The sequence below is a fragment of the Paroedura picta genome, chromosome 7, assembly GCF_049243985.1.
Source record: "Paroedura picta isolate Pp20150507F chromosome 7, Ppicta_v3.0, whole genome shotgun sequence".
Lineage (NCBI taxonomy): Eukaryota > Metazoa > Chordata > Lepidosauria > Squamata > Gekkonidae > Paroedura > Paroedura picta.
The window spans coordinates 30,824,862-30,840,985 of NC_135375.1; the positions used below are offsets into that span (position 1 = coordinate 30,824,862).

The following is a 16,124-nucleotide window of genomic DNA, read 5'->3' on the forward strand; positions in this document are numbered from 1 at the left end:
GACTGGGACTGTGGCTTTGGAGGCGAGGGGCTCTTGCCATTTTCCTTACCTGAAACAGCCCCAACAAATATTCAGTGCAGTGAATGTGATTGGAGCCCACCCCCGCCCCTCGTTGTGTTCCCAAACTGAAATGGGTGCATGCAGCACTTCCAATTTGAGTTCTCTTGGGGTGATTTCAGTTCTTTTTTGGTCCTGGCTGATGAGTCTTTGGGATAGGCCAGAGGGGAGTCAGCTAGCAAAAGGGGAGCAATGAAGAGGATGGTTCAAAAAAGTTATGACAAAGGCAAAAGACTTGGAGGAAGAGGAGAGATGTGCTTGTGGAGGTGATGTAGCTCTGCCTCCTGAATGCTTTGGTTAGTGTTGCATTTTAATGTTCATATAAAATATGACACTTCTTTCAAAAACAGCATTTTCACTTCAAGCTGTTTGGAAACCATGTATGTTTGCTACCATCTTCATGCCATAACAAAAAGTGACTATTCAAGCTTGAGTGGAAGAGAGGTTTGATTTATTCTGAACAATCTCTGTATAGCTAACAGTTAAGAATATGAGCTCATTGCTTTTGAAATATTTGAAAATCTGAAATTACCGGGTTACTAAGCATTGTTTTTGTCCAAACTTCTTGAATTTGGCCTTGAAAACTAAGCCAGTTATCACCACATGTCGTGTTCCATGGGCAAATACGTGGAGATTACTGTACTGCCTTCTAAAGCTTATGAGTGCCTACAGACAGCAATAGAAATTTCACAGTGGTACTAGAAGAACTAAAGGTCCGCTGCTGGAGTCGTTCAGTCTACTCAGGCACACTGGTGTAGGAAGTACACAGTGGCTTCCAGATGCTGCTGCTTTTTGTAGCATTGCTTTCTCCTTCAAAATGCTTCATTCTTCCCAAGTAGTTTGAAAATTGCTAGTCTATGGGCAATCTGTCCCTATTCCAAGCAGTGATGGCTTTGGGGCCAGGAGCTCAGAGGCAGATTTTGTTTTCTCTTGTGCTTTGCCTCTGGTAGAGAGCAGATGGGACACTAGAAGCACCGTGTGACTAACAAATCAAATCAGGAGGTAGACTTATAGATGTGAATCAACTTCTACTGACATCTCTTCCATCTCTTCTTTTAGACTACTACAGCTGATCAACTGCTTGAGTTTTTTAAGCAAGTCGGAGAAGTCAAGTTTGTACGGATGGCAGGAGATGAGACTCAGCCAACACGCTTTGCTTTTGTGGAATTTGCTGACCAAAATTCTGTACCTCGAGCCCTAGCCTTTAATGGTGTTGTGTTTGGAGACAGGCCACTGAAGTAAGAAACTGACTAAATATTGCCAGAATTAATTGAGACAGATTTTGTGTGCTGTGGTAGTCTACAATAGAGCAGTTTTGTTCAGTTTTAGAGAACTGCTGTGTGGTAAAGACATGGAACTCTTTTTAGCTTTGGAAGTAACATTTTAACTTGGATATTTTCCCCTGCTGAGAATAATCTTGCAAGGCTTTTGCTTTTAGGTAAACCTCAGTCCTTTTAATAATAATACAGCAATTGGTAAATATTTGTTGTTAAAGGTGCATATTAATTTCCATCAGTGTAGGCTGACCATATAAATCCCAAACAAAAAGGTGAGGAAAAACCCAACCAGGAACAGAGTTGAAAACCTTAGAAGGTTGAGGAAACTGCTACTTTATATAATAAAAACATATTTCATTTGAATTTTAGTTATAGAGCTCATAAATATATGAATATGTATATGTGTGTGTATATATATAAAATTATATATATATAAAAATTCAAATGAAATACATTTTTATTATATAAAGTAGCAGTTTTCTTAACCATGACCAAATAAATCTGCGTTATACCAAATCTGGCATTTGATCCATGTGTGATCTTGTCGCTGACAGGATCTTGTTATTTCCCAAGGCATGCCGAGATCCTTTACCTGGCATTGGGGGCTGGCCATACCGTCCTAAGGGTTATAGCCTTGTAAGCCCCTTGTCAACTCTGGACTCTGATGGGGTATACCTCTGCGCTTAGTATTGCCCTGTGAATCTGACACCTTCTGCTTGCTAAACTGTGCTCTACCCTGGAGCCTCATTCTTTTCTAGTCAGCCTACCGCGTAGCTTTGAGACAATCATTGGTCATCAGTATCTTCTGTACAGCGGAATGAAATAATAGCTCCCTTTTGAGTTGTGAAGATAGACAAGGCAATGTGTACAATGCATACCGCTCTCTGCATTAGTGGTGGTAGTTATGCAAGCAGAAGTCTGTGTCATGTCACTTTCAGTGTCTTCTGCCTGCAATCTGTGTCATGTCACCAACAGCAGTATCTTCTGCCTGCAGTCCCCCATTTGCCTTGCACTAGTTTTCAGTACCCTAGCTGTAGTGATCAGTCTTTGCCCTTGTCATGACCATTTAAGATATCTAGTCCTAACCGAAACTCTTCAGGCATTTTGCTGTATCCCAGTGTCAAGCTTGCATTTTTAAAACAACAGGCCCTTTGTGAAAGTGAGGAGTAATAGTAATTTGGCTTATCGCTAAAAAAGAACAACACAGGCTAGTGTCAACGTACGTCTTTATAAGAAGAAGAAGAAGAAGAAGAGTTGGTTCTTATATGCCGCTTTTCCCTACCCGAAGGAGGCTCAAAGCGGCTTACAGTCGCCTTCCCATTCCTCTCCCCACAACAGACACCCTGTCAGGTGGGTGAGGCTGAGAGAGCGCTGATATCACTGCCCGGTCAGAACAGCTTTATCAGTGCCGTGGCGAGCCCAAGGTCACCCAACTGGTTGCATGTGGGGGAGCGCAGAATCGAACCCGGCATGCCAGATTAGAAGTCCACACTCCTAACCACTACACCAAACTGGCTCTAAAAAGCAACACCATTACTTACGTAAGGGAAAAAACTCCATAAAGGTCTAAAATAATCACAATGTATTTCTGCTGTTCTAACTGTAAAAAGTTAAAAGTAGTCAGGCACTAATTGTTGAAAATTGACGTGTATATATCTTAATAGAAATAAAGCCATTTTTATATGAACTGCCAACAATTTTGACAGCCATATTTTATAAACTTTCTCAAAATGTAGGTGTTGTGCAGTAGCAGGTTAAAAGAACAAATCTGGCAGAGGGCTTACAACCAAAAAAAAATTGCTAATGATGAAATAGGGGAATGATGCTAATGAAATGCTAATGAAAAAGAGATTGAATACTTCCCCTCAGTAAATGTACAATACAAAAATGCAGATTATGTCTTAGTATAGTTGAAGCTCACTCTGGAGTACTGGTTTGAATATTTGTGGTTGCACAAATGGTTTGTTACTCCGTGGCACTATAAGAATGATGCTCAAGCTGTAAAAACAAGAGATATGATATTAGAGCATGAAGCCTGTATCTTTTCTGTATGTATAATTGAGTCTTGCTAAATGAAATCTGCACATTTGATTTAGAATTAATCACTCCAATAATGCAATAGTGAAGCCTCCTGAAATGACACCACAAGCTGCTGCTAAGGAGCTGGAAGAAGTAATGAAAAGAGTACGAGAAGCTCAGTCTTTTATATCTGCAGCAATTGAACCAGGTAGGATTTTACTAGCATTGTAAGAAATGTATCTCCACCAGCCTGAATCCTGTTGTGTCCATCGAAGAACACTAAAAAAAAATAAGGAAAGCCTGTCCTGAAATGAAATAACCTTTTAAAAATGACTCATCAATTTTGTGACAGTACTTCTAGAATTAAGTCAGTGTTGTTTTAGCACCCGGTAGCATTGTTTTCTATTGTCAAAGTTCTTTTCTTTTACATTTAAACATTATATTACTTTTGAGTAGTGCAGGGTCCCTAACTCCACCAGAAAATGTCTGCTACAGAGACACAAAATGCGAATAGGTTTGAAGTAGAGTGTGATGATGGCAGATGTTTCTGCATTGATATTTTGGAGCACTGCTTGCTTCAGTGGGGTGTGGAGGAAAGCCAGGATTGGGTCTTTGCTTTGGAGAACAGATGCTTTGGGGGGAAACCATGTGAGTGCCCACCTTGGCAGGGCCAAATTAGAGGGTAGTGCTGTAATTCCTTCTTTATGCTGGCCCTTCCTTTCACTCTGTTCCCTGTTTTTTCTCAGGCCTCTCCCTGCTGCCCCCTCTCCTTTTAAGGTCCCTGCTTCTTTGTTACCATAACTCAAGTACTTACCACACTCAGCTTCCAATTTATCGTCCTGTCTGCTTCCATCTCCTTCCCTTCACAAAACCATTAAGTTGCTGTGTGTTATTCTGATGAAATACGATACAATGTAATTGACTGTAGTATGGGTTTAAGTAAATAAAAAAAAAGGAAGGAGCCCCAACAATTTGTGATTGCTGTAGCCACCTTACACAGAATTGGAAACTTCCCAACCTGAGTTTCTACTTTCATTTTTGTTCAGTTAAAAAGTGTGTCTGTAAAAAAAGGGAAGTTCCACGTTCAGAAACATCCTCTGCTGGCCAGTATCAGTGGATACTCTTTTTGATTTGGTTGATTTGATTCAGTCCTTCAGCTGAATTTCAACTACACATGTAAACAGTTCATGAGAAAATTGTTGGACGTAAGAATAGCTGATCTCTGACTAACTTTTGATTGTCAGTAACACCCAAATAATTAAGCAATCTACAATTTTATGTAGCAACTACAAATAAAGAAAGCATTATTTTAAAAGCTATTTCCCCTCTGGATCATGCTCGTGACCATGATTTTGAAATCATTGGTGGGCAGGTCTGTAGGCCAAGCCTAACTTTTCAAAGTTGCAAACAAGAGCTATTGGTCTGTAATAGTGCTTTGACAATAAAATGCAGTGCTAAGTATTGGCATTTCTGTGTAGCTTTTCAAACTGTCTCAGAATTTTTGTGTTTCTAAATTAAATTTTGCCAAAAGAACATGTTTTAATCTTGTGCATTGTGGCAGCAACATAAATCCCATACCTTATTTAGCTAGCTGTTTATAATTATCTGGTTTATGTGTACTGCTGCAGGATGGCTGCACTCAACGAATATATGCAATGACTTTCTTGGATGTTTCTGAAGGATTTTTGCAAAGAAGGAAGATGTGCAGAGAGTAGGCCCATTGCAATATATGTGGTACATTCCACTTGTGCCAGATTGTTAGCTGGGAACTTTAAATATTCTGAGCTTACACTGCAAAGTCGTTTTTTCTCTCAGAGTCTGGAAAGAGCAGTGAAAGAAAAGGTGGTCGATCGCGCTCCCATTCACGTTCAGAATCCAGGTCTAGTTCAAAATCTCGAAGGAAAAGATCGCGCTCCTGCAGGTAAAGAATATTTTAAAGTTGCTGCACGTGAAACTTCTCTGGGGAAGTGATCATTGATCTTTCTGTGTGATCATTTAGATGCTCTAAATTTAGATAATTTAGATGATTATATCGATCCCGGGTTTATTGGAGAAAGTGGCAGATTGTTAATGGCTTTAAATTATTTTATGTATGGGTTTTAAATGTTGTTAGACTGTTGGGGTGGTCTACAAATCAAATCAATAAATAATAAAATACAGTTTGTTCTGTGCAGAAGGATTTTGGACAATCTACAGCAGTGATTATAGGCCAGTGTCTTTGACTCAGTTGTGTGATAAATGTGCCATTTGCTGTTATGTGTTGGTTCATGAACCAGCACCTTCACTTACAGTGTGCTAGTGCTTTGTATACTGTGATGGTGATAGATTTGTAGTTTATAAATATACTCTGGCTGCTCCTATCCCATTCCTAGGAAAGGGACTTTCTATCATGTTGCTTGGAGCTCAGAAGACCCTTTACTGCCACCCAAGTTTGCTTCTTGCTGTAGCTTGCTCCTTGTTTCAAAGAGCTCAAGGTAACATACACAGCTACCCCTCCGTCCTTTAGTCCACACAGGAACCCTTTGAGATAGGTTTACACTGATAGTGGCTGGCCCAAGGTCATCCTGTGAGCTTCATAGCAGGGTGGGGATCTTAACCAGGTCTTGCAGATCCTAGTCCCACACATTAGCCACTACACAACACTGGTTTTAACTGAGCTCTACTGCATCCTGGTCCTCCCTGACTTCAGAAGGTGCCCATCTGAACACCCACGTTGACTTACTCTTCTTCAGAAAAAGATAACATTATGACACAAGAAAACCAAGCTGGAAGAAATGGCAGTTTAAGCGTTAAAAGACACATGGTGGAAATTTGCCATCTTCCTTCTAGCTCAGTGGTTTTCAACCTTGCTATGGGTGCAACCCCCTTTGAGTCACTGAGGCTGCTGTCGCAGTGCAGCAGCCTTGGCAACCCCTGGGAAAAGGGTCAATCGACCCCCCCCCCAGGGGTTGCAACTCCCAGGTTGAGAACTGCTGTTCTAGCTTCTTAGTACGTCCGTCCTCGCCCTATTGCCCCAGGAGGCAAAGCTCTCAATGCTTTGGCTCAGACTTGGGCAGCCCCCATTTCTCTGGCAGGTTTTGAGTGACCTGTAAGCAAAACTGATTGCTTGAGTCTCATGTTTCCTGTGGGCAGCAAACTTACTTTTTCCAGCCTCCGACCAAAGATGTTTCTTTGATGGCAGTCAGTCTGGCCTGGATTGATTGGGCATGGATGAAAAGCAGCCTGTGGCTTTGTTGTGCTCTGTTATCTCTCTGGCACAGGGACTGCTTCCATCACTCTTCCCAATGAGTTATTTTGGGAGTACTTAGGCATCTGGCCACCCAACCAGGCAAAGAGGTCATAAAGGGGATCCTTTGGTGGTTAAAACAGGTCACAAGCAGACAAAAAAAAATTGGATCCCACCCTTCGTACATCTGCTGAGTATAGCTCCAGTAAAGCCATTGCTGAGCATACTTTTGTTGTTGTTATGTGCGAAGTCGTGTCCAACCCATCGCGACCCCATGGACAATGATCCTCCAGGCCTTCCTGTCTTCTACCATTCCCTGGAGTCCTTTTAAGTTTGCACCTACTGCTTCAGTGACTCCATCCATCCACCTCATTCTCTGTCGTCCCCTTCTTCTTTTGCCCTCGATCGCTCCCAGCATTAGGCTCTTCTCCAGGGAGTCCTTCCTTCTCATGAGGTGGCCAAAGTATTTGAGTTTCATCTTCAGGATCTGGCCTTCTAAAGAGCAGTCAGGGCTGATCTCCTCTAGGACTGACCGGTTTGTTCGCCTTGCAGTCCAAGGGACTCGCAAGAGTCTTCTCCAGCACCAGAGTTCAAAAGCCTCAATTCTTTGACGCTCGGCCTTCCTTATGGTCCAACTTTCGCAGCCATACATTGCAACTGGGAATACCATAGCTTTGACTAAACGCACTTTTGTTGGTAGGGTGATGTCTCTGCTTTTTAGGATGCTGTCTAGATTTGCCATAGCTTTCCTCCCTAGGAGCAAGCGTCTTTTAATTTCTTTGCTGCAGTCCCCATCTGCAGTGATCTTGGAGCCGAGGAAAATAAAATCTGTCACTATCTCCATTTCTTCCCCATCTATTTGCCAGGAATTGAGAGGGCCGGCTGCCATGATCTTTGTTTTCTTGATGTTGAGTTTCAAGCCAACTTTTGCACTCTCCTCCTTCACCCGCATCAACAGGCTCTTTAGTTCCTCTTCACTTTCTGCCATTAGAGTGGTATCATCTGCATATCTGAGGTTGTTGATATTTCTCCCTGCAATCTTGATCCCAATTTGTGACTCCTCTAATCCCGCCTTTCTCATGATGTGCTCCGCATACAAGTTAAATAGGCAAGGCGACAGTATACAGCCTTGCCGAACTCCTTTCTCAATTTTGAACCAATCCGTGATTCCATGTTCAGTTCTCACTGTTGCTTCTTGACCTGCATATAAATTTCTCAAGAGACAAATAAGATGCTCTGGTATTCCCATCTCTTTAAGAACTTGCCACAATTTGTTGTGCTCCACACAATCAAAGGCTTTAGCATAGTCAATGAAGCAGAAGTAGATGTTCTTCTGGAACTCCCTAGCTTTTTCCATGATCCAGCGTATGTTGGCAATTTGATCTCTAGTTCCTCTACCTCTTCGAAATCCTGCCTGTACTTCTGGAAGTTCTCGGTCCACATATTGCTGGAGCCTAGCTTGTAGGATTTTGAGCATAACTTTGCTAGCATGAGAAATGAGTGCAATGGTGCGGTAGTTTGAACATTCTTTGGCATTGCCCTTCTTTGGGATTGGAATGTAAACTGACCTTTTCCAATCCTGTGGCCATTGCTGAGTTTTCCAAATTTGCTGGCATATTGAGTGTAGCACTTTTACTGCATCGTCCTTTAAGATTTTGAATAGTTCAACTGGAATGCTGTCACCACCACTAGCTTTATTGTTGCTCAGACTTCCTAAGGCCCATTTGACTTCACATTCCAGGATGTCTGGCTCCAGGTCAGTAACTACCCCACTGTGGTCATCAGGGATGTTAAGCTCGCTCTTGTATAGTTCTTCTGTATAATTTTGCCACCTTTGCTTAATCTCTTCTGCTTCTGTGAGGTCCCTACCATTTTGGTCCCTTATCATACCCATCTTTGCATGAAACGTTCTCTTCATATCTCCAATTTTCTTGAAAAGATCTCTGGTCCTTCCCATTCTATTGTTTTCTTCTATTTGTTTGCACTGTTCATTTAAGAAGGCATTCTTATCTCTTCTAGCTTTTCTCTGGAATTCTGCATTCAATTGGGTGTATCTTTCTCTTTCTCCCTTGCCTTTCACTTCCCTTCTCTCCTTAGCTATTTGTAAAGCTTCCTCAGACAGCCATTTTGATTTCTTGCATTTCTTTTTCTTTGGGATGGTTTTAGTTGCTACCTCTTGTACAATGTCGCGAACCTCCGTCCATAGTTCTTCAGGCACTCTGTCTATCAGATCTAATTCCTTAAATCTATTTGTCACCTCTACTGTATATTCGTCGGGGATATGATTTAGTTCGTACCTGAGTGGCCTAGTGCTTTTCCCTACTTTCTTCAATTTAAGCCTAAATTTTGCAACAAGAAGCTCATGATCTGAACCACAATCAGCTCCTGGTCTTGTTTTTATTGCCTGTATAGAACTTTTCCATCTTTGGCTGCAGAGTACATAGTCAATCTGATTTCTGTGTTGACCGTCTGGTGATGTCCATGTGTAGAGTCGTCTCTTGGGTTGTTGGAAAAGAGTGTTTGCTATGACCATTGTATTCTCTTGACAAAATTCTACCAGCCTGTGCCCTGCTTCATTTTGTACTCCAAGGCCAAACTTGCCTGTTATCCCAGTTATCTTTTGGCTTCCTACTTTAGCATTCCAATCCCCCATGATGATAAGCACATCATTTTTTGGCGTTGCTTCTATAAGGTGTTGTAGGGCTTCATAGAACTGATCAACTTCATCATCTTCAGCAGCAGTGGTTGGGGCATAGACCTGGATCACTGTGATGTTGAATGGTTTGCCTTGGATTCGAACTGAGATCATTCTGTCATTTTGGGGATTGTATCCCAAGACTGCTTTTCCTACTCTCTTATTGATTATGAAGGCTACTCCATTTCTTCTGCGAGATTCTTGTCCACAGTAGTATATCTGATGGTCATCTGAATTAAATTCACCCATTCCTGTCCATTTTAGTTCACTGATTCCTAAAATGTCGATGTTCAGTCTTCTCATTTCTTGTTTAACCACGTCCAGCTTGCCTTGATTCATGGATCTGACGTTCCAGGTTCCTATGGAAAAAAAGTCTTTACAGCATCGGACTGTCTTTTCGCCACCAGTTACTTCCACAACTGAGCGTCCTTTCGGCTTTGGCCCAGCCGCTTCATTCAATCTGGCGCTACTCGTACTAGCCGTCTGCTCATCCCCAGTAGCATATTGGACACCTTCCGACCTGAGGGGCTCATCTTCCGGCGTCATATCGTTATGCCTATTGGAACTGTCCATAGAGTTTTCATGGCAAAGATACTGGAGTGGTTTGCCATTTCCTTCTCCAGTGGATCACCTTTTGTCAGAGCTCTCAGCTATGACCTGTCCGTCTTGGGTGGCCCTGCACGGTATAGCTCATAGCTTCACTGAACTACGCAAGCCCCCTTGCCACAACAAGGCAGCGATCCTTGAAGGGGGCTGAGCATACTAGTTGCCACAATTTCTAGATGCCCTGGTGACCTGGGATTTGCTGAGCCCTGCTGTAAAGGACATATGGAGCATGCTAGGAAATGTGCTTCTGCATGTTCTATATGCCCAAGGGCACTTCTCTCCCACTGAAATTTTAAATGAATGGCATTCCCAGTAGTCTTCAGGGAAACTGAAGAACATTTTGAGGCCATTTCTAACAAAGAAACATATTAGCAGCCAGTAGTCTAATCTCTGCTCTTGAGGGATCCCTGGTCCAGAATGCTGCTTTCTCAGTATTCTCTATGACTACAGCTTTTTGACTCCAGTAAATCTCTCAAGGTTCATCCCATAGCTATGAGGAAATCTTCATTTAAATACAACTTTCAGCATGATCTTCAACAATTTATTTTCAGTTCTAGTCATTGTAATGGGCTTGCAGCAGCCCAGTCCATCGTTCTTGTGGAACAAATTAAATACGTGATGAACTCCTAGAACCAAGTTGTGTTTTTATCCAACTCAAAAAAAAAAAAAATTACGAGTTATTCATTTGGGTAGGCTGGGTAGTTGGGATCATTTATTTATTTATTTATTTATTTATTTGATTTATTATTTGATTTATATTTTGATTTATTTATAATTTGATTTATATACCACCATTCTCAGAAATTCTGGCTCATGGTGGCTTACAACATATAAAGTAAAACAATAAAATCACCCCAATAAAACCCCCTAAAAAGTCCGAGAAAAACATCTTGTTGCCTGGGTTACGTGTTTAAAATAAAAAACATTGGAAGATATTAATAAAATTCAACAACTTGAGAAATTTATTTGCAATAGTGGTTTAATATAACGCTGTGCATAGTCATTTTGTTTAACAAACTATTTTTCCCTTCAGTATGCAAGATATTTATTTTTGTTATTAAATATTGATAAAGATTGAATCACATGTCGTATTGTTTATAAATATTTACTTTCTGGTGAAAAAATAGGCTATCAGAATTAAAGATATGGATTATTAGATTTGAGGGTCAATAAAAAGTGGGGGTAATTGTCTAAGGAGAGACCTGCACTCCTCTGTCAATAGTAGAGATGATTTTGAAACTGGTAGAGATAAAGTGAGGGCTGAAGGCGAATGGCTATTTTTCAGTCAGAGGTTACAGATTATTCTGAATTCCAGGCAAAGATATTTAGTGAGAGCCAGCATGGTGTCGTGATTAAGAACAGTGGACTCTGATCTGGAGAAATAGGTTTGATTCCCCACTCCTCCACATGCAGCCAGCTGGGTGACCTTGAGCTAGTCACAGTTCTCTTAGAGCTGTTCTTGCAGAGCAGTTTGGTTGGAGATCTCTCAGCCCTACATACCTCACAGGGTGTCTGTTGTGGAGAGAGGGTGGGAAAGGTGTTCGTAAGCCGCTTTGGGGCTCCCTTCAGGTAGTGAAAAGCGGGGTATTAAAGACCAGCACTTCTTCTAGTGTAGCTTCTCCTTTTAGTGCCTCCGCAGCTTGCTTCCAGATTGGATTTAACAGTGATGTTTAAGAAAGCGTTAGATGTTCAGTCTTTCACATTTATTTATATCTATATCTATATTTACATCTATATTTATATTTATATTTTCCCGCCACTCTCGGCAAAGCCGGCTTGTGGCGGGTGACAGGATAAAATATACTCCCCTAAAACCCCCATTTCCCTTAAAACCAAGCATTAAAAAGTACACAACCAGCATACCCGCCTCGCTGGGGAATCAGGGAGAAGATGACCCCCACCGATGGCATATGGTGGGGAATTCCACATTGGGCTGCGATGACTGTAGTGGGTAACATACAAGGATAACACTTGAGAGTCTGACTTTCAGACAAGATAGCATGTTGTTCTGCCAGTCAATATCATGTTGAAATTGGGTCCTGGTTTGCCTGCTCGTTAGTTCAGGTGCAGCACCAGAAGTGTTGAGAGAGCGAGAACTCAACAAACCTTTTGTACTGGAGAAGGCTTAAATTCTGACTCTGCTCGCTTAATGGAAAGTGGTTGAGAGGCATAATAAGTTCAGGGAAGTATACTAATGATAAAATATTAAAAGCCTTGAGGACTGAGGGATCTACCTGTTGTCCTATGCCCACTGTAGGCTAGGAACAGAGATTTGCTGGAGTTTGGAAATAATAAAGATTAACAAGAGAGGGTGCTTTGCCTTTACAGCAGAATAGCAGGACAGCTTTCTTAATTATCTAATATTGAATGGCCAACTGACACAGTTTCTGCTAAAAACCGTGCCTGTTAGGTGTGCAGTAAAAATTACAAAGCAAATGTTTGTTCCCGGCTAGAGTTACATCAACACGCACTTCAGTAAGAAAAGCATAATGCTTGGGGCAGTCGTCGTGGCAAAGGGAATGCTTCTTTGAAGCAGGTTTGTTTTCCTGTGGATTTTGGAGATGTAGCATGTTTTTTGCCACCAGTAACTTAATTATTTAAGTTCTCCAGTCAGATCTATATTACTGTGTTCAGCACAAAATTTGACAGTACTTTTCCTACGCATCAGCATTTCCTAACTGCGCCTTTGGGGAGGGCAGTATATAAATATAATAAATAAATAACTGAGGATTAGGATGGAGACTATGTCCTAGTATGTCTTCTCCAGTACTGTTAATGAAGAAGGTCAGTGGCACTTCAACATCATTTATTCCAGCCTAGGCTTCTGTGAGTAAGAGGCAGAAAATGGAGAACTCACATAAATTTATGCTGGGATACATTATGTATGTCTTTGAAGTGCCACTGGATTTCTACCTTATTTTGTTGCATGACTAACATGACTACCCCGTGGCAGTGCCCTTAACGATGTATAAAGTCATAACCCTAAACACATTTATGTGGTATTTTTGTAATAGTGTCATCAGGCTACGATATGACACATTTTAAAATGGCCTCCATTTCAATATTGTTACATATCTTACCTATGTAGTGTTAGCTGTCATTTGTTTTTCAACCCTTGTCTGAAGAGGGGAGAGACTGAAATGCTGCGTGCTCATTTCCCCTTTAATGTGATTGAAAGAGATACTTTTAGCTCATATTTTAAAACTAGTATATTTCTGTCAGCTTGCTGACTTTCTCAAATACGTTTTCAACTGCATCACTGCTTGATGCCTGTAACCTGATTTTGCATTATATTCAGTTTTTCCCCATTCAAAACCTTTGAGGTTTTAGGCTACCAAGTACACATTATAAAATGTCTTTTGTGAATGATAAGTCTTGAATTCTTGTCATTTATATTACTTGCTCTTACGTGCTATAGGAGTAGGTCCCGGAACAGATCACGCTCTAGTCAGAAGGAAAGGCGCCGTTCCAGAACTCCAACCAAAAAGCGTTCAAAATCTAAAGATCGACGAAGGTCCAGAAGCAGTTCCCGTTCTCGGTTAGTTTCCTATAGTTATGCTATTTTTGTAATCTCTGTTAAGCGCTGAGTAATGTAAGTAATCCTGACTAAGGTAAAATCTTGCTGACTAGAATTGTGGTTGGCTTGTAATCCAGTCAGACTCCCCCCCCCCCTTTTCTTGAAAAGCTGTTTGAAGTCAGGGCAGTAATTTTAAAGGTTCCCTTCCTTTGGTGCTTGGTTAGACTGTAGTAGATGCTAGATGAGTTAACAGATTTATAAACACTTTCTGTTCACAGAGAAAAGAAGAGAGAAAGCAAAGAGAGAATCAGAGAAAAAGAAAAGATTAGAGAAAGAGACCGTGATAAGGAAAAAGAGAAGGATCGGGAGAGGGACAAAGACAAAGACAAAGACAAAGACAAAGACAAAGAAAGGAGCAGAGACAAAGATAGGGGCAGAGATCGAGAACGAGACAAGGACAAGACCAAGGACAGAGACAAAGACCGTGTGAAGGAGAAGGAGAGAGAGAAAGAAAAGGACAGGGATAGAGGGAAGGAACGGGAAAAAGACAAGGATAAAATTTTAGCCACAGAAAAAGACAAGGTGGAGGACCGAGAGAAAGAAGGTAGAAAAGACAAAGAGAAGGAGACAGAGAAAGAGGGTGACAAGGAGAAAGATGTCAGTGAACAAGTAAAGGAAAAAGAGGAAGAAAAAAGAAAGGATCTGGAGAAAGACAAAGATGTGGAAAAGATCAATGAAAAAGAAAAAGAGAAGGAAAAGGAAGACAAGGAGAAGGAGAAAGAGAAAGAAAAGTTGAAAGAAAAGGAGAGGGAAAGAGAGAGAGAAGAAAGAAGAAAGAATGAGAAGAGATCAAGGACCCCACCCAGAAGCTATAGTTCGTCAAGAAGGTCACGTAGTTCCAGCAGGTCTGACTTTTGTTTCATTCCTTAGATTGCTTGTTTTGATTTTTAGAAGTTATGTATCACTATTCTGTTTTTATTTGTTTGTTTTGTGTTTAAACCCAACAAGTAGTCTTTTGCCTTCTGTTAATGGTTGCACAATCAAAAAATGTGGAAGTGATAGGAGAAAGTTACATAGAATTCTGTTACACTCAACCACCTCATTTTTGGGGGGAAAGGCATGAGCAGAGTACCAGGCCAGTTCATGGATGACAGCAGCTTCTATTCATCTCCTTCAGGAGACTCAGGTTCTTCTATAGACTTTTAGTTTGGGTCAGCGCTAATGGTTTCAAGCCACAAGCCTCTATAACGGTGGTCCCCAACTGCCGGGCTGCGGCCCGAAGCCGGGCCACAAAGGCCCTGGCACCGGACCGCGGCTCCCTGCCTCCACAGGGCCGTGCCGTGCCGTGCATGCACGTTTGCGCCATGCGCGACCGCAAACGCACATGTGCGGGAGTGCCGCACATGCGCGTTTGCAGCCGCGTCTGCGGCCGTGCGTGGCGCAAATGCGCATATGCGACCTAGCCACGCATGCGCGGTGGGGCGATCGCCCTCCCCGCCGCCGCCGGTTCGCAGCCTGAAAAAGATTGCGGACCACTGGGATAGATCCCAATTGTTCTGGAATAGATCGCCAGCTCAGAAGTCACACAAAACATGAGCACCACCCATTGATACAGGTTTACCAAGAGTGAAAGAAGCCAGAGGGTTAGTGTTTCTGGATTGATTACAAAAATAGCCCTAGCATGCCAGTGCACATACATGTTTGCTCATTCACTCAGTGGTTGGCCAAGCCTAGCCTTGATGCTGACTGGCCAGGAGAAATCCCTCAAGGGCAAGGAGATTTTTCCTTATCCGTCAGCGGCCTGAAGGTTATACCCACTCACCTAAAATGGCTGACTAAGCCTAAATCCTCAATACTGACAGGTCAGGAGAGGTCTCTTGAGGAATGTTCTCTGCCCTACCTCAGGCATCTTATAGTCCACCTTCATTTACCTGTTAGAGGAGTTTTGTCTTGGTACCCATTGTTTCAGGTCCCATGGTCTTCTAATGGTGGCCTTGACTCTCTAGACCAGTGGTTCTCAACCTTCCTAATGCCGCGACTCCCTTTGAGTTGCTGAGGCTGCCACCGTGGTGTTGCAGAGGAATGATAGTCTGTTGCCCCCATCACTTAGCATGATTTCAGTATATTGTTGCCATCACCTAACATAAGTACACTGGCTTCCTCCTGGTGTTTAGGGCAACTGTACTGTAAATTTTTAAAATGTCATCACAGTGAATTCGCCATTCATGAACATGGCAAGAATCTCTGTCAGTAGCCTTTTCTTCTCTTTGGACTCGGCTCCTTTCCCAGATGTGTCCCTGGTTCACATCTGGTGTGGCTCAGTGGATGTTTCAGACTTACGGTCGTCTAGGTCATTGCTGTTAACAGCTTGGGTTAGACAGTTACAGTTGTTTTTATGAAATAAATGTGAATGGGCTTCGTTAATCTTTAATGTAATTCCCTCAGAGACAGACGAAAAAGGAAGAGCCGAAGTCCTTCAAAGTCTCCAAGACCTTCCAAAACCACAAAAAGGAAATCTTCACGGTCACCATCTCCAAGAAGGTAGCTGTTGTTCATATATAAATCTCATTGGCAAACTGCACAGCCACACAATGCCCTTGCAATACTCAGTGCTTCCCCTACCTTCATAATAGCTGTCTGGCTAGTGTAAATGTGGTGAATTTTTGAAAAAGAGAAATACCATGTTTCCCTGAAAATAAGACACTGACATATTTATTTTTCCTTAAC

General features: G+C 42.0%; 1 protein-coding gene across 7 annotated transcripts in view; it reads left to right on the forward strand.

Annotated features, from left to right (window-relative positions):
• The window catches only part of SREK1 (splicing regulatory glutamic acid and lysine rich protein 1), a 35,035-nt gene that overhangs the window by 14,868 nt on the left and 4,043 nt on the right, over positions 1-16,124 (forward strand). For all 7 annotated transcript variants that reach the window (XM_077347270.1, XM_077347275.1, XM_077347272.1 and 4 more), the window contains 6 exons: positions 1,117-1,295; positions 3,431-3,561; positions 5,169-5,274; positions 13,299-13,418; positions 13,676-14,302; positions 15,843-15,938. In XM_077347270.1, the coding sequence (XP_077203385.1) occupies positions 1,117-1,295; positions 3,431-3,561; positions 5,169-5,274; positions 13,299-13,418; positions 13,676-14,302; positions 15,843-15,938 (1,259 nt within the window). The remainder of the gene's footprint in view (positions 1-1,116; positions 1,296-3,430; positions 3,562-5,168; positions 5,275-13,298; positions 13,419-13,675; positions 14,303-15,842; positions 15,939-16,124) is intronic.